The 18373-nt window shown below is 46.0% G+C and overlaps 1 protein-coding gene across 1 annotated transcript in view; it reads right to left on the reverse strand.

Annotated features, from left to right (window-relative positions):
* PAPPA (pappalysin 1) overlaps positions 1 to 18373 on the reverse strand; it is a 181553-nt gene that overhangs the window by 30641 nt on the left and 132539 nt on the right. Inside the window, exons 14-17 of the mRNA XM_037400862.1 lie at positions 12264 to 12432; positions 5300 to 5483; positions 2453 to 2663; positions 1688 to 1859 (exon numbers count right to left, since the gene is read on the reverse strand). Coding sequence (XP_037256759.1) covers positions 1688 to 1859; positions 2453 to 2663; positions 5300 to 5483; positions 12264 to 12432 — 736 coding nt within the window. The remainder of the gene's footprint in view (positions 1 to 1687; positions 1860 to 2452; positions 2664 to 5299; positions 5484 to 12263; positions 12433 to 18373) is intronic.

Here is an 18373-nt window from a genome sequence, read left to right on the forward strand (position 1 = left end):
GAGCTGGCTGTGCTTGAGGGTCCTATTGTATAGTTTCTGCAACATACTCAGAGATCCCAGGATATCCATTGCTATAGTAACATACTGTCCATCATTCCCTGACCTGCAAAATCTCTTGTGAAAATCCCTGCTGGGTTTCTTGCTTGGATGCAACGTGCATTATCACCTTATATAGCTGAGAGAGACTTAGTGGGGTTTAATCCTTAAATAATTAACACCTCTCAAGTGGTTCTGGCTTGTGCCAGGAGTCCTCCCTCTTTTTCTGTAGTCTATTTTCTGGGATATCTGGAAATACCTTTCTCTGCAAATCCCTTTCTCAAGATGTCCTTTGCTCAAGGTGCTTTCGCAGCTGAACAGTCACTACACTTTTCCTTACAGTGAACAGAGACATAGCCGTATCTCTCATTTTCCAGAGCTCACTTCATTATTGCTGTAACCCTGACTCCACTGCTTGCTCCTCTTCACATCCAGCTCATTTAAAAGCAAAACACAAGCCCGTTACACCATTTTCATAACCCCAGTGGCCCTGGTTTCCCTGCGCTGGCAGCAGTAGGACATGTCTTCAGCCACACTGACCATTCTGAGCTGGTGGTAGATGCACAAAGCCACTGACGGCATATCCCAGAGCTCCCACTCCAACTGCACCCACATGCGCAACCTCTCATTTCACAAGGCTCAAAACCTCATGTAAGCTATACAAGTCAAACTTTTCCAGGTGCCTTGATGCAAAACCCCAGGGCTCTGCCTGTTTTCCCCGTGAAGAGGCAGGCCAGCCTGGCAGGGAATAGGAGCAGCAACGGGCTTTTAACATCTGGAGCAGGTATCAGAGGTGCCTTTCCGATCACTGGTCCTAGGGCAGGGTTGGTCTCTTTTTAATGTGTCCTCAGAACGTGGAATTAAGTTAAAGGCCTTTGACATGGCACTCCCTGCTCTCTGCAGTGCGTGTGGTAGCAGCAGCTTCTACAACTCCCACTTTCTCTTCCCAAGTGTACTAAGCAGCAGCAGCACTTCTGGGAGAAGTCACTGATCTCACAAACTATAATTACCTCTGGCGAGGAACACTAAGCATTTCAAACGTGATATTAAAGGCCAGACCTTCTCGTGTCAGTGAACAAAGCTCCTAGGAAGTCAAAGGCAACATGCTGATTTATGCCAGATGAGGATCTGACCCCTGATGCCAAATGACAACTTCACTGCCAGAGAAACATGACAGTTTAGAGACAGTTCACCTGAATAGTGGCAATCCCTATAAAGTTCAATTATCATATGGCACACATAGACATAATGATAATGAGAAAAAGAATTGGAGAGGAAAGCAAGGTAAACCAGAATGAACAACCAGGGTGAGGGTAACTCATATCCTATTTACTTTCATTCATTACTTGGTATTTTCTAGGTACATCATAGAGCCAATGAGGCAATTTTTTCAGCCACTTACTGTCCAGAAACAGTAAGTCAGTCACGGCCACAGGTAATAGTTAACAGCATTACTACTATCATAAAAATAATATTTCCAGGCTCTTTGCAGCACTCCCCCTCTAATTATGTATTTCCCGTCTCCATTTCTGTGCCTCTGGTCTCAGAAGAGCTCAAAGGTACTTGGCCCCTCTAAAATCAGGGTCCTTAGGGAACATATGCTAAACGCATGATTGTGTGGGCTGAGATAATTTAGATAAGAGAGACTCACCGACTGATTGTCATCATCTTCACACTTGATCCGGCACTCACTGTTGAACTGGAAGCCGTTTGAGCACTGGTAGAGCCCGTGAAACTTGGAAGGCGGAGGGTCGCAGGTAACAGGCACGCAAGCGCCTGGCAGCCACGTGCCGTCTTGCGTGCACTGGATCTTAAAGGCTCGCCTTTTTGTGCAGAAAAAAAAAAGACCATTTATTGAGTGGCTGAGTCAGCTAAGAGCCTTTAAAGCCTCTGAGCTCTGCTAGCAGGTTGAAGGGGATGGGTGTGCTTGAGCTTTTAGCAGTTAGGGATCAAGTTGTGAATCTGCGTCATGAAGTCTCTGAGCAAAAATAATGATTATTTGCAAAGCCAACATTGAGTTGCCCAGCCTAAACTCCTCTTTTGGCCTTGGACACATCTCTCAAAAACTCTGCTTCCCAGATTTTTGCGCTGTGGTTGGTCTGAAGTGGGTTTGTGCAGAGTCAGGAGTATATGATAGCACTAACCCTTTCCCACAGAGTTTCAAAGGGGACTCCCCAGGCTGCATATCAAAGGGGTATTTCTAAGGTAAGGTCTGTTTTCTGAGCACTGGTTAGGATTTGCAAAGAAGCGTAAGTGAACTAGGTGCCTAAATCCCCTTGAAACTGCACAACTATCTGTGTGAAGAAATTGTTCAGTGATATTCCTGATATTCTAAACAGCCCATCCCTCTCCCAGAATCATTTAACTCGTGGCTCTCTGAATCATGCTGACTACATGGCTTTACTCTTTCACGTACTTTCTTGCTTTTCTGGAGGATCCAGGGACATGGTAACCTGGTTTGCACTTGTACTTGCAAAACGAGCCCACTTTGTGCTTATCTTCTCGGCAACGAGTAGTCTGGAGATCTGCATTAGGGACGATGGAGGGTGCTCGACACATCAGCTCACACAGGGCCTCCGGAAAGGACCACAGCCCATCCTCCATGCAGGTCAAGTTGCTGTTGTTTCCTGAGAAGAACAGTGAGCAAAGTCAACAACATTCAGCAGCACTATTTTTTATTTTTTTTTTCAAAATATAGTTACACGCATAATATATCAAAAGCCACCTCGGTTGGTTTGACAAATTCAGCTGTGTATGTCCTATGCATTTTCTCTTTCTAGATGATGCCATTAAATCATTAAGAACTCTGTTTTCAGGTGACAGGCAGACAGTGCTTATTTCAGGAAATGCTGTAGCATAGGGGAAACCACACTGGCTTTGCAATCTTTTGTATTTCTCTTCCTTATTTTGTTCTTCTCTGAAAGGAAGCTTGCTTCATACATCACCCTCTCCTCTCCAAAGTCATGGCATTAACAGAGGGTTTGTTGCCATTACATTCTTCATTCTGCTTCTGTGTTATATCTCTTCCCTGAATTTGTCCTTTTTATTTCAATTTTGAGCCTTTCGGAGCAGCATCTGTTAGTTTCAGACTCACTACTCCAACACAATGAGGAGCCATTCTCAGCTGGGGACTCTCAGTCCTTGGGGACTACTGTGATAAATACGATTCATAACACTCATTAGAGACTCATTTTCCTTAGGAAGCTTTCTTGGCCAGCACCTCAAAGGTAAAAGGTACAATAGATCTATTTGCCTCTGCTATGACCTACTTGACTTCAGAAGGTTAAGCTAAAAGTAGCCTAGTCTCAGTGTATTTTACATTCTTTGTTATTTTATACTGTATGTTGAAAAGGCATAAGCTTTTCCTAAGAAACAAAGCACAGCTATGAGCCACTAACCCTTCAAAAATCCCTAATACTCGATTGAAATCCCCGAGCATTGCTGCAGGAACTCTTCTCAACCCACAAGGCATATTTTCAACGCTAAGCCAACTTCGGCGTTATCCGAATAATACTGACAAACTCCTAACCCCAAAGCAATGGCATCTCTCTGAGGGGGAAGGAAGAGAGCTGGGACATGAGGCTGGAATTCAAAGAAGAAGAAAACAAAAGGCTCTGGAGGGCTCAGGAAGGTATGTGGAAAAGCCCTCCTGCCCTACCCGCACAGATAAGAGAAGCTGCAGTAAATCAGCCCCGGCTTTCGGCTTTCTCTCCCCTCGCCGGCTGCAGATGGTTGCAAGAGGGATTGCAGTGGGATTGCAGTGGGATTGCAGTGGGAGGGGAGCTCTGCTCCAGTGCCCCAGCCTGTTCCTCTGCTCTGACTCACCCACAGCCCTGCACACCAGCCGCGGTGATATCATACTTGCCACTGCAAAGTGATAAGCTGTGACATGACCAACAGTGGCTGTCATGACGTCAGTGATTGAATTAGGCATGAGTCATTCGAACGCTGCTCTCCAGAAGCTTAGTGGCAACATCTATTAGTCATCACCAGTGGCTGTACACCAAATGGTGCCTTTACCTCACAGCTCACAGAGTTTCTGGGCAAAAGTGAAGTGATACTGCACCACAGCTGCCCCCCCGCCGCGGGGGATGGTTATCATCCCTCCAGCTGCCCCTGCCGGAGTCATCAGCTGAAGCTCTTGTTGGTCCTAATAATGAGCACCGCTATTTTCATCGCCCCCTCAAAAAAATTCCAGGCACTTTCAATGAAAAAACATCTCGTGTTGAAGATGACCCTCTGAGTATATGAAGAAAAATAGGGAGTTCTTTGATAAAACCTTCCTTTTGAGTCTTAACTTAAAGTCTTAACTTCCACTGTGTGTTTGCTGCTTGCAGTTATCCTCCTAAATTGGAGTTATAAATTTGGTTATAAAAGAAATCAACATATCCTTTCACTAAAATGAAGAATACTTCCCAAGCCTTTTCTGGGGTCTGCACTGAATCCTAGCAGAAAAGGTGATACCGTGTGTACAGAAAAAGCTTATACAGCATTTGTACTTGAGTTGACAACAGCAGTTGTCCACTTGCAAGATGACAAGTTAATTTGGCTCTAATGTTCCTTCAAATTAGCAATGATATCTTTTTTTGTTTCCTGAGGACCAGATCAAAAAGGGTAATATGCCAGCAAGCAGAGGAGTTGATGGTGCTAAGATGATGGGGATACTAGCAGAAAAGCAGCAGGGAAGAACATGGGGGAGAAAAGGAAAAAAGGCAGCAGAATGTGTTATTTTTAAGAAAAAAAAAAAAAAAAAGTAGAGTGTCCCAAACAAGAAGAGGAGAGAAAGGTCAGAGATAGAGCAAGACGAGTGTGGAAAAGGGGAGAGGTTATGGGTGGATTAGGAAAAACAGTGATGGGGGACTGTGCCACTGGGACACGGGACATTTCCATCTTCTGCCTTTCCAAGTACAGGGAGAAGGCATAGAAGGGAGACACAGAAAACAGAAAAGGCATGGGAAAGAAGATGAGAGAGTTCAATTTAATTTATCCCCATGACTTTTCCATGTTTTGTTTGCATGGAAGCAATATTCACTGTCGTTACTGCCTGGTTGGCCGTGATCAAGGAAAGGTCAAAGGAAGGTAATAGACAGATGCAAAGGAACTTAACTTCTAATATAAATAAACTTTCCCATAGAGTCTCATAATTCTTCATACTTAAAATATCATGAATAATTCTAAAAACCAGCGCCAGTAACATATATTCCTAGGAGCAGTCTGTGTTAGCCATGCAGCTATCCCCAGGTCACTGCACACCCTCTGATACCTTTCAGAAGAGCGGGCGGGCGGCACGTGAAGGAGCATTTCTTGCCAAAGGTGGTCCCCTCACTGCAGTTGAAGGTGGCAGGGTAGACATGGTACTGGTCTGGGATGCCACAGTCCACGGGCTCGCAGGTCACCTGCTTGTTCCACTTCCCATCCATGCAAGTCATGGTGATGCTGGCCTCCATCTGGAAAAAGATACATGCCTACAGTCACCACAGCCGGCAAGGGAGAGATCAACATCATTTCAAGCCCAACAACAGCCCTTATTTTGGCTCACAAGTTAAGCAAAACTGGGCCTGACCACTACCATCATCATTTGGACAGCAGCTCCTAAAGCCACCAAGGCCCCACAAGAAACAGTGTCAGAGAACCAGCGTCTATTTCTGTCACCTCTGGGGTGAGACACCAAAGTGCTTCAATGTGAAGAGTGGAGCACTACCAACAACCTGACTCCTGCCTGCATCGCCCTGAGCCACCGGGAAGCCCACTGCCCTGCCCTGCCATCAGAAAGGAGCCTGCAATCTGAGCTGTGGGAGCTGCCAGCTGTCCCCCATCCTGCCACCTTTCTGTGACACAGCCACTCCAAGGGGACGCCCATGCACTGCTGAGCAGTGGGACTCACCCTTGGGTCTGAAAGAAAAGCCAGCCTGACCTGAACCCATCTGGGACTCCCACCCGAGGCTCTCCCAAGGTGTCAGTCCCCGTAGGGCTGGGGTACCACGGAGGTAGCCCGGGCCATGTCAGCATTGTCTTCAGACACGGAAAGCTGCTGTAATGGCTTTTACATCACAGTGCCCCAAGGTTACAAATGAAATCAGGGCCCCACTGTCCCGGTGCTGGGGACATGCCGCCTGAGGACAGACTTTTGCTGGAGGAGTCTGCAATGGACAGAGCCAAGCATGTCCCCCCTGTACGTTCACCTGGCACTTGAGAGGTCAAATACAGTCTGACTTCCCTAAAGTCACTCTACCATCATAGCCACACAGAAGCTACACTTCCATGGGTTTGAGGAACAGTCCAAGCAATGGAGCAGATTCAAGTCCTGAGTGCCAGGGAAAGGGGAAAAAAAAAATAAGGGGGGGGGGGGGGGTAGGTATGGAGCCGCCCATCCATAGCTAAGGTGAAGAATTCACTGGGTGACTGAAGGACAAACAGATGTTGGCAAAAAAGAACAGAATAACAAACTGTCCACTTTCTAATGAAAAAGGGAAAAATATTACAAACTGGAAGTGAAGAATCTGAAAGTAGGAGTCTTCCCTCCATACCAGAATAAACAGAATAAGAGAGGGACAGAAGAAAAAGAAATGTGAGAAACCCAAACACGAGAAGGGGAAGATAGCGGCGAGGAATCTGACCAAGCCATACAGCAGCACTCCCTCTGCCTCCAGGGAATATTTTATTCAGGGCTGGTACGCTCACAGGAGAATTTGCACTGCTGACCATTGATCTGGGTTTATAAAGGGAAGGGGAATTTTTTTCTAGCACACATCAAAGGGACCTGGATCCCTTTTGCAAAAACACCCTAATGGTTTCACAGAAGTTCAGACCTGTCTCCCTTTGATATATGGTTGCGTTCAGAATGGTAAAAGCAGTCCCAGAGCTGAGGAAACTGGACACTTCCCAAGTGGGCACAAAACCCTTTTCTAGACCATGGAGTTTGTTTAAACAGGGAGCACTGCTGATGGAAAAAAAAAAAAAAGTCTTTTCTACAAATTCAGAGTAGCACATTCTGGGATTCTTGGAGCTCTCAGGTGAAGTGACACTCTGTTCTCATTCTCAATCATTTTGCTCCCCAGTGGCCATTTATTCTGCCTTTGTGGCTTAACAGAATATCTGCACCATTAAAAGGTGTATCTATACTGTAGACAGTTGATGACTTGAAGATGCATGTGCTTCCAGGAAGTTACAGTGTGATGGCCACAGGAGAAGGGATGATACGGCATATTTCCATGTCTTTATAACACATACATACAGCAGCATCACCACCACATTTGCACTCTGGACTGGGCTGCTCCAGCATTCAGCAAAGCCCTCCATTTCCCTTAACTGATGCTATCATCAAATAACACTCCAGCACCATGGCTGCTGGGCACCTCGAACAGCAGGAGCTTAAAACATAAAACCAAGCTATTGATGTCAGGGGCTATCCAAACGTTATGGAAAAGACATGGGTCTTGCACTGTGTCTTGTTGGATGTTGGATCCATGCTGAGCACAGGGAAAATCTATCAGTGATAGAAGATTCACCTCCAAGAATTCAGTTGTTAATGGTGGTGTGATCTAGTTTAGGAATAAATGATTGCTCCTGCTTGCTGATAGTGACTGCTGAGACACAGCACGGTGCGCAAGGGAGTTTCTCTAATGACAGGGTTGTACATCAGATCTACCTCTGATGTACACCAAATAAACAGTGCAAATTCAGAATCCAGAATGTAACACGCAGTTTTAAAGAGAAGCAATATCTGTGCATGACAGCACCTTACAGAAAATGGGCAAGAACGTTTTGCCCAGCCCAACACTTGTGAGAGTATTTCAGCTGCAGCCGTGGTCTTTGCTAGCAGAAAGCTGCAGGACACTACAGCCAGCTGGAAATGCAGTGTGCCTGGGGTCATCTTTCCCAGGAAGGGATCCCTCATCACAGCTCTACCTCCACTGCACTTTATTTCTGCCCCTGTTCTAGACCTTGATGGGGGGGGGGGGGAATAAAAAAAAATAAAAAAAGAAAGAGTCTCTCCATGTTTTCATCCCCTAGGGTTTTCCCATGGTCTTTCCCAACAAAAACAGTAACCAAATCTGGAAGAGTCACCTCCTTCCAGACCCATATGGCTTTTCCTCTTCCTGGCACACTGGCAAGGCCATTCCCACCCAGAGAATCTGCACCCATGTGGGCAAGACCCTGTATTCTCAGCTTTTCCCAGTAATTTGTTCCACACTTTGTATGATGGAAGCTGAGGTTTTCAAGGTCAGACATAATAATGGCACATTTTAGAGCATGTCTATCATGTCATCACTTCAAGCAATAGGAGCACATGCGTTTCTGCAGCAGAACATAACAGAGACTGTTCCCTGCAATGGAGGCAAACAAAGACTAGTGGCTTTGACAGAAAGCACGGAGGTCAGCCCTACCACAGAAACGATGGCAGATGGCACCCACCAGCTTTCAGCTTCTCCCTCTTGCAACATCCCACCTGAAGGTGGGATCGTTGCAGTGCCCTGGGACAGGACTCCAGCCTGCTGAGCAGGAGCCCATCTCTCCCCAGCACTGTGCTGCACCTCGGGCGTATTTCCAGTCAACAGCCTCAGCAGTGCTGCCATCGGACCTGGCACTGGATCTTAGCGGCAGCATCTGCATCTGCCTTTGCAGATCTTCCACCCGAAGCCTAAGCAGACACGTGCCTGTTTCACCTGTCTGATCTGACAAGGTCACCCAGCTCACAGCAGCCTGTACCAAGCACTTGGCTTTCTCCTCTGGTTTATTAGCTGTCACTTTGGGCACTCTGTGCTGCTCTGACGGGCATCACAGCAACCGCTTCCCTTCATGTCCTGCCTTCCAAAGGAGGCTTACGCAAGGAGGGAGGGCAAGCAAGAAGGAAAAAAAAAAAAAAAAGGGAAAAAAAGAGCCTCCAAAAATACAGTGTGCAGTACAGTGAAGATGATGCAAAGTTAAATATGGTGCCAGAAAGATTTGTTCCTTGGGACTTTTAACAGCCTGGGAGAATTCATGTCTCCTTCCTGCTGCCCAAGATCCCAGCCGGCTCCTTCTTCAAGCGATGCTTCAAGTGTGAAGTTTCCTCTCCTTAAAAATGAACAGCTGTGCCCTCCCCTCTAAGTATTCTTCCACTTCTGCCCACTACTGTGCCTCTAATTGAACCCACATGAGCCGCGCTTTCTTTTCCTGGCATGATTGATGACGCCTTTGCACAACATTAGGGAGCTGCTGGGTTTTAAATAACACCTCTTGACCAGAGCAGCAGTGGTGGTAGCTTCAAGGAGAGATGACCAACAAGTAACCTGAATGAGTGGGCTTTCAGCAAAGGGCAAGGGGGAGGACAAACAGTGAAAGACAAAGGGAGAAAAGGGAGAGAGAAGAGAAGAGAAGAGAAGAGAGAAAGAGGAGGAAGAGAAGAGGAAGAGGAAAGAGAAGAGAGAAGAGAAGAGAAGAGAAGAGAAGAGAAGAGAAAGAGAGAGAAGAGCAAGAGAAGAGAAGAGAAGAGAAGAGAAGAGAAGAGAAGAGAAGAGAAGAGAAGAGAAGAGAAGAGAAGAGAAGAGAAGAAAGAGCGATGGAGTTGTCAGGAGGGTGGGAAGAAATAGGGGGGAAATGAAAACATCCTGAGATCTTCTTTGTGAAAAAGAGACACAAAGGGTTTTGCTCCATCACTATGTGAGCCCTTTTCTGGTTTTGTTGCTGAAGTCCCTCAGTGAGGATGAGAGAGAGCCTATGAGTCTGTAAACAGCTCAGCTTTTTTTAATTTTCAAACAGCAAACAGTTTCTATTGCACATAGTGTTGATGGTTTTTAGGGTTTGGTGATTTTATGGAGTTTTAACAGAAATTGGGAATGGGAGCTTCTCAGAGAGCAGAGATGAATGATTTTTTTGCCTTAAGACTGATTAAAATGGTGGCTTCAGAAGACACAGAGGCCAGAAAGTGCAGAAACTGTTAAGAAGATTTTCAAAGACCCCTCAGATATAAAAGATTGATTTGAAATGTGACTTGTGCCCCTACATCTCTGAGGTGCTTTTGAAAATTTCTCTTTTAATTCTCTGTTCACCCTTTTTTTCTGTCTTTCAGTGAAATAGGGAAGACAAATATGATTCAGATGCTAAACCAGGATGGTTTCACTGGTCTGTCCATCAGCAGCAGCACACAGTGGTCATGGGCCACCAATGTTCAGTTTGCTCTTCGAGACTTTGTACCTCACCTCAGCCTCGTTCATACCTGAGAGTGTGAAACAGCATGTGCAAAGCTGCTTTCCTTCCTCCCCTTCCTCGTGTAGTCCCCCCACACTGTCAGTTAAATGAGAAAAATAGCTCTGGGCCCTCAAATCCATCAAATAAGCTAAATATCCAATTAAATGACAGTGGTGAAACAACCAACAGCTCCGTGCAAGGTTTCTTGATCATGAAGAGAGTCTCTCTGACCGTAGATAACAAGCCACATGGCCCTATCTCATCTCCAAATACTTGTGACCTGAAGAGGGGCTGAAGCTGGGAAGCAATTGTGGAAGGAGCCAAGTGCAATTCAGTACAACACAATACGAGGAACCCAAACCATGGATTCTGGACATTCTCAGATAATCCATTTCTTACCTACACATTCCACAAGTTCTGGATTGAAGTACGTGGCACAAAGAAATAAAACAAGATGACACAGTGAAAGAAACTGCCCAATCCTTTTTAACGGATCTCCAAAACACACGAATAAACTTTTAAAGCCTGTGTTTAATGTGCTTAGCTGAACATGGATACCTTTAAGATGTTCCACTCCTTCCCTGTGAACGCACAGTGCTGAGCAAAAGCAAGCCCTGGCCTCAGGGTTTGTATCGGTGGAAAAAAGACAATGAAGTGCAATCGCAGACCAGCGCGAGTGGAAGCGTGTTGTAATAGGCAGTGAATCACGTTAGCGAGGGGTGCTAAAATCCTCCGCTCCCGTCATATGAGTCTGATCAAGGCTCTGAAACCAAACCTCTCCCAGCAAAACCATATACAGTTGGCTGAGCTTCCCCAAAAGGTACTTCTTGCGTTTAAATATCACAGTGCTGGTGAACCATGTTTAGGCTGTTTTATTTGGTTTGGGATTCTTGTGTGCTCAACGTACAGATCCCTTCCAACTATTTCCTGGTTCAGCCATTCAGGCTCATTTGAGAACTTGTTTTCTGTTCTGTAAAAATGCTCAGCTGGAGCTGGGGTTCTGGTGCTGATGCCAATTAGGATGGAAGAGGCCCAGCTCACAGGGTCCTGTATTTGTTTTGTAATTGAGTTGAAAGGGCTGACTCATTCACCTCCACTCTGTCTCCCCACTTTGCGAGCGTATGAAGAGCATGGTATTTCACAAATACAGCCAGGCTGCTGCGCGTGGCTGCCTGCCCCCAGCCCTCCCCGGCCCCAGATGCGTGCGCTGCCCCAACCACACACAAGAAGGTGCCAACGGGGAAACCACCCCCACGTTGCACTCACGGGATCCGGCAGCATTAGAGAGAAGAGCACAAACTGGGGTGTCTGCCCTGCACCCACATATCCCATGCACCCTGCTCCTAGAGGCATGCCAAGGCTGGATGCTGCACATCCACCTCCCCCACCACAAAGGACCTGCATTTTTTTAATGTTTAAAGAAATTGATAGTTTCCCTCAATACCCCAATCACTGCATCAAGACGTGTTGCTGTTGTGGAACGGGATTATTAATGCATGGCTTAGAGAAGATGGGGAGCACTCCCTGGTGCATGGGGGAAGGTTTTTGGTGATTTGTGTGGAAGCAAAAAGGTTTAGGTGCTTTTTCCACACCTGTGATCCCATGCACTTCTGCAGTGTCAGGGTGTGGAGGAGATGGACTGAAACACTACAAAGGAGTTAAGACATCATTAGCCTCAACCCAAGGAATAAAAATGAGATATTTTGCCCAGAAACAAGTTGTGCAAAAAACCCCAACCACCACACCTCCAAAAACCAGCCTAAGAAACACTGTTTGGGTGAGTAGAGCCAAACAGTGAGGACAAAGAAGGGCTGAACACATATTTAAACCTTTTGGGTTGAAAACTCCTGAATTTGGGGAACATCTGAGCTTTGCTCACTGTCAGTGCCTCTTCCTACAGAGTCAGATGGCTCCTATTCTGATCAGAAGTATTTGAATAAAGCCTTGTTCCAAGGCTGAGCTGAGATTTTGGGGGTTAGACTGGGTTATTTCTCAATTTCACCTCATCTGTTTGCTCATCTCTGTCTTGCAGGTCATACAAAACCAGCAGAACAAACCTGGCTTTTGCTGAGATCATCATCTCGCTGGACTTGCAAAATGTAGCCTGTCCTGCAGCTCACGTTGCACTGGTCACCGTTGTACCACCCGCCACCGGTGCAGTTCAGCAGTGCATTCTCGATCTCCAGCTTCTGGCAGTCGGTGGCTTCGCAGGAGTAGTGGACACAGCTAGGTGGGAGACAAGAAGCGATGCTTTCATTATTTAATCATTCATTCCACAAAAGCAAGCGCGTCTGACTGGCAAACTCGTCACTTGTCAGGCAGCCGGTACACAGACCACAGAGTGAACCCAGTGTGGCAAAGGGCTCCTCACCAATGAGCACGCTGTCTAATTATGTCTTTCAAAGGACAGGGACAGTGGTAATGGCAATGACATTGAAAGCGAAGTACAGGTCTTGTGGCAAAAGGGAAGAGCCTGCCAATTCTGCAGAATTACTTTCCGTTCTGCAACATTCACCTGCGCTGTAGCTTTTCTACTCCTGTACCAATGTGCATCCATCCATTCATCCCACAAAAGCACTCTCCCTCCAAGAGCAGTCCTTACATCCCATCCAATTTAAAATCTCTGCTGAATTCAGGAGTGTCCGATATTGCTAGTGATAAGCGTGCATGTGTGTACGTGTGAGGAGGGGTTTTTGTGATAGACATTCTTATCTTTGAGAAACTCGAGTGAATAATGTGATTGAAATCAACACATTCATTTTATTCCACTTCACAAGGAACACCAAACATCAGCTGTGTAGCTGTGTTGATAAGCTCTTATCAAGCTCAGCAGCATGCTGTCATTTCAGATCTCTCCAGTTGCTGTCCTGCCATCCATAAAATGTTTCCCTGGACAGAAACTGTCTGCTCTCCCTACAGTAAATTATTGTAACATTTAGCACAACTTGTAAAAAGAGGGGTTTGTTTTATTTTTGTATACACAGAGATGTCTGGTTGACACAAAATCTTTCACCATCTCTGATGACCTCAGTCAAACTTTATAGCAAACGTTCGAATGTGAGTATGGGGCAGTCCCTCAGCTAAAGGGCAATGAAAATGCTGAGAGTCTTGAAGCAGGAGGGTAGATTTAGACTAGATATAAGGAAGAAATTTTTTACAATGCGGGCAGTGAAACACAGAACAGGTTGCCCAGAGAGGTGGTAGATGCCCCACCCCTGAAACATTCAAGGTCAGGTTGGACAGGGCTCTGAGCAACCTGATCTAATGGAAGGTGCCCCTGCTTATTGCAGGGGGCGGGGGCTGGACCAGATGACCTTTAAAGGTTGCTTTCAACCCAAATTGTACTATGATTCTACATGCAAATATTTTTTGCTGGATTAGAGACAAAATTTCTGAGGTTAAGGATTCCTACAAGATAATATGCCTCTGCTGAAAATTAAAATGAATTTAAATTAAATACAGTGTAATTAATTCTGAGGAGGGAAAACCTTGACTTATTTCACCATCTATGTGGGTAGGGAAGAACCTAAAACAGACAGTTACATAAAAAGGGGAAAGCAATGCACCAATACACATATTTTGAAATGGATTACATGCAAGTTATTCCCCTCTCCCAGAGAAAGGGTTAACAGCCACAAAAATCGCATCCACCTTAGTAAGCACAGGACTTAGCATGTACATGGTATTTTGCTGTGTTCAAGGCATTGAGCAGACATTATCTAATTAATTTTCGTGACACCCCTGTGAGATACTTGTGCTGGTATTGTTATCCCCATGTTACTGATAGAGAAGCACATCTGTACATGTCTCTACTGAGCTCTAGATCAGATCAGACGACAAAATGATTCTATGATTCTATGATCCTATTATGTACCTCCACAACTCATTTCTCTGCCCTCGACTAGTGCTATAGGGGAAGCGCCCGCTGCTTGTAATTTAAGGTTGCGTGTTCAGTGGCAGCCCTTCCCTGGAGTGCGATGAGCCATAAACAATTTCTACATGCAGAAAGATCTTATTTCCTCATTCTGCACAAAGTATCGCCGCTGATAGGACTGAGGAAGGAGAGTTCCACTTCTGTCTTGGCCAACCCGATCCCCTTCTATGCAACAAACAGCGCCCTGTCTATCAGCACTACAACAGTGACACTCACTGCTTCTGCAGAACGGGTGATCCTTTGCCAGAGCTGACCTACGTGGAGTGATTCTGCTTTCAGCAGGATCCCACCCCGCATACCAAGGGTTTCACATATGTTTTCCAGTCACTGCAACTCACAGCCTGACATACAAATTTGAACTGCCATCAATTTCACTTTCCACCAGTCAACAAGGCTGTGGATGCGATGGTGGAAGAGCAAGTGGACAGCATATCCTCGTGCCCAGGTGGTCTTCTCTTCCAGAGAAATGAGGTGAGGAGAACAGCCACATGCGACGTCGTGTCAATGCCCAACATGAATCACCCAGGGCAGCAGAGCCCCGGCAGCCTCACGTGCTGTGGCTTCTCAAGAAGAGCGGTACCTTACTGTTAACCCGCAGCACTGCTAGCTAAGTCACCCAGTGGCGTTAGCAAGAACATCTGAACATGGATGTTGAGTGAGAGCATAAATGATGGATGACATCTTGTTGAACCCTCCCTACATGTCCCAGCTACATCTACCCATGATAGCTAACTGTCACTTTGCTCCCCTCCGTTTCTCAGGCGGTGAGACTGCAAAACGAGTTGCTCCCGTGCCAGGGCTTCGGAAATGAGGAAGTTGACTCATTGAGGAAAAAAGCAAGCACTACTGCCAAGCCATTCTCAGAAGTGCGTATTGCGAACCTTGACTGCCCATTGCAAAACTCCCGCAAAATCTGAAAACCTTTGTGCGCTAAAGTTGGAAAAACAAAATAATAGCAGACCTATTTAATTTAATACTTATGTGAACCAATGTGCAACACATCTATGTAGCACTGAGTTCAGCCTTGAGCAGCTTCAGAGGGAAGGATGAGCCTAAGAAAACCTTTGCAATTTGCACAAAGGGAAATCTGGAGCAACGTCACCGCAATCAGTGGCATTGCTTTTCATTTCCATCAATGTAAAGGGGAAAAAGAATTTGGTTTCTTGAGTTCATATCAGGGCACCAGATGAGCAAGCCTGGGCTTAAAAGTCCTACAGAACTGAAATGCCACAGACAAAGGCATTAAGAAACACTTATTGTGATGTTCTTCTTTCTGTTTACAAGTCCCCTTGTGGTCTTCTTAAATGGCCAGGGAACATTTTTAGCCCCCCCCTCCAGGCTCCAGATTATGCCTCAGTTAGCAGATCATCTGGGCAGCTTGCTCTGTCTGTAACTCTATATGAATGACTTCAGTGACAAACAATACAGCCATTCACTTTTTGTAAAAAACCAACCACTGCCACCAAATGTTTCCAATTTAAATATTTCTGGTTCTCTAGCTACTGGTTCCAATTTGGTATCAGCTACTGTCAGCCGTAAATCCCAATGAATTTTGAAGTCACAATCCTGAATTGAGTTCTGCAAAGGCAGAATTAAGAAGGAGAAATGAATATCTCCAAGTAGGAAGTTGAGACAAAGGACCCATCACATCCATATTGCAGAACTGTGGGTCCTGCCATTTAACAGTGGTTAATCATCACAGGCTCCAGAAACTATGCATTCCTCAGGAAAGAAACAATATAGAGGATCTGAGACTGAAATCACTTGTACTTTAACTCGTGTTGATTCCTGTCATAGGGCAGTTTATCCCGTTGTCCTGCAATCCAAATTGGGTGACTTCATCCAAAACTACCTATTGCAAATCATCCCTGGTCTATCCTAACTCTCTGAATGCACCTGGGAATGTGAGTTGGTCTGGACCAAAGCTTTGCAAGGCACCCACAGACCACTCTAATGATTTTCTGACGTACATGTAACGAACAAGTGTCAGTGCCTCAGATATTTCCTGACAGTGTTTATTTTACTGGGTCTACTTCAGGATTCACCTGTTCCTGTTCTTGCCCTGGTGGTGTGTGATTTCCCAAAGCAACACTCAAGCTCCAAGGTGAGTGCAAGGATCTGTGGGTTTCTTGCACACATTCCTCTGCCTGCGGCATGTTAAAAACACCCATCAAGGCAGACCATTTCAGTGATGTGAAAAGCCCTGAACTGAGTTAGCTTCATATGTAGGCTGACATTCTGAGCCAGTTCTTCCTTTATTCAAATCCATTCTGCCCATCCCTAATCTAAATAAGCTCAGTCATTAACCTCTAAATCTTTATTTCTCTGTGCCAATATTGGCCCCAATTCAGCAAGGCACTTAAATATGTGCTTAACTTCAAAAGCACAGTTAAGTCCCACTGATAGATTTGACTACAGGGGGATGTAAGCAAATAGCTAAGGGCTTTGCTAAATTGGGGTCTTAGTGACACAATCCCAGAAACATTTGTATTTTAACATGTTTATAGAGAATTATAACAATTAAGTGGAACTCTTCCCTCCTCACATAAAAACAATCCAGGACTTCCTCTTTCGAAAAGCTTACAGCAGCCAAACTTTCTTTTCCTAACCCTGGGGTCAAGCAGTTTTCCAAGAACTCATCATAGTATAATGCCCTAATTATTTGTTTCCTTCATGATAGCTCTGGCACATATATATGCATAAGTGAGCATAAAAGCTCAGGGTATACACTCATTATGAGAAAAGCCACACCATTACCTATTGTACGTAGGAAAAACTTCCTTCTCCGCAGCCCAGGCCAGCCTGGATTGCAGATCTGAAGCACACTTTGGTTTTGTTCTACACCACCACATGTACAGCTCACACATGCGTAGCTGCTGATGGTTTTTCTAACAGATTTACCCTTATGGTGGGTTTGTCTTCTCCTCTGTAGAGATCCCTCCAAAGGCAAGAACAGGTTCTCTCTCTCTAATCCAAGCGTATATATATTCTAGCCACATTCCCTGGTGCAGACCACCGTCCCCACCACTGGCAGGGAGATGTTCTCCCTGGGGACTGGCTCTGCCTTGAGCCTGTTGGCATCCCGTTGTGGGAGGGATTCCTGCCTGGGGGAGTCCGTACTCAACTGATAAAGGCCTCCAAGCTCCTTCACCCTCCCTGCCAGCCTGGAAGCGGGACCGTGTGCCTGGGCGTCAGCAGCCCTGCAGGTCTCCCTGCCAGAGTCTGTCCAGACAAACAAAGAAAACGCATCGCCTTCCACTTTAATAAAAGCCAAATGATGCCGTTTGCCAATTACCAAAATGGGGCGAAGGTTAAAAACCCACTGAATTATAACACATGTCACGGACCAAAGCTTCTATGATTAACAGTTCTGCGAGAAATTCATTAATTTCACCAGAAGCAAGCTGACAGAGATTGCTTTTAATGACAGAACGCAGGGCAGGGGAAAGACGGCTGAATCGTGAAAGAGAAAGCTGCATTAAATCACACCAGAAAAAAAAAAAAAAAAAGAGGAAACCCTTCCCCCCCACCCTTATAAAAAGGGGGAAAAAAGAACCAGAGTTATAAAGGCCGGTTGCATTTGTTCCGCTGCTGAAGATTTATCTTCATCATTTCTTGTTGGGGAAGCTGACAGCAGGAGAGAGCAAGACAAAGAGAAGAGCTGGAGTGGGCTGCGTCTCCCCGGGCTGGCTTAGGGCAGCAGAGGGTGAAGCCCGGAGGAGGAGGATGGCCCCCCACGGAGGCCAGGGCCAGGGCAGGCGATGGCACATTGGCCAGGAGTGAGTCTTGGTCTCCAGTGCTGGTCCCCCCCAGCTGTCAAACACCCAGCTGTGCACACTGATGGAGGAAGGTAAGCCCAAAATCTCCCCTGCAGAAGCAATTTTGCAGCCGTAACGCTGAGTTCACGCCAAGCTTTAACCAAATGAAAGAAAGGAAAATCTCTTTGCTACACTAGCTAGAGAGTGCAGGGAGCTGGTGACGTGGGGTATGCACAGCAGGGAGCTGCGGGCAGCCAGAGCCTGCTCCGGCGGTGTGCAGGCTTAGCTTCGTTACAAACACAGAGTTAATGGGGGATTAGAAAGCTGGAAACTCCTAAAATCCACAATTCTGACAGCTGAATTGGGGTATCTACCTGGGTTTTCACGCCCGCTGCCTGCAGTTTCCAGGAGAGGAGCAAAGGGCACCAGGCGGGATGGAGGAGGGGACAGGTCTGGTGAACATGGCAGGGAAATG

Source organism: Falco rusticolus, chromosome 9 (assembly GCF_015220075.1).
Source record: "Falco rusticolus isolate bFalRus1 chromosome 9, bFalRus1.pri, whole genome shotgun sequence".
Classification (NCBI taxonomy): domain Eukaryota; kingdom Metazoa; phylum Chordata; class Aves; order Falconiformes; family Falconidae; genus Falco; species Falco rusticolus.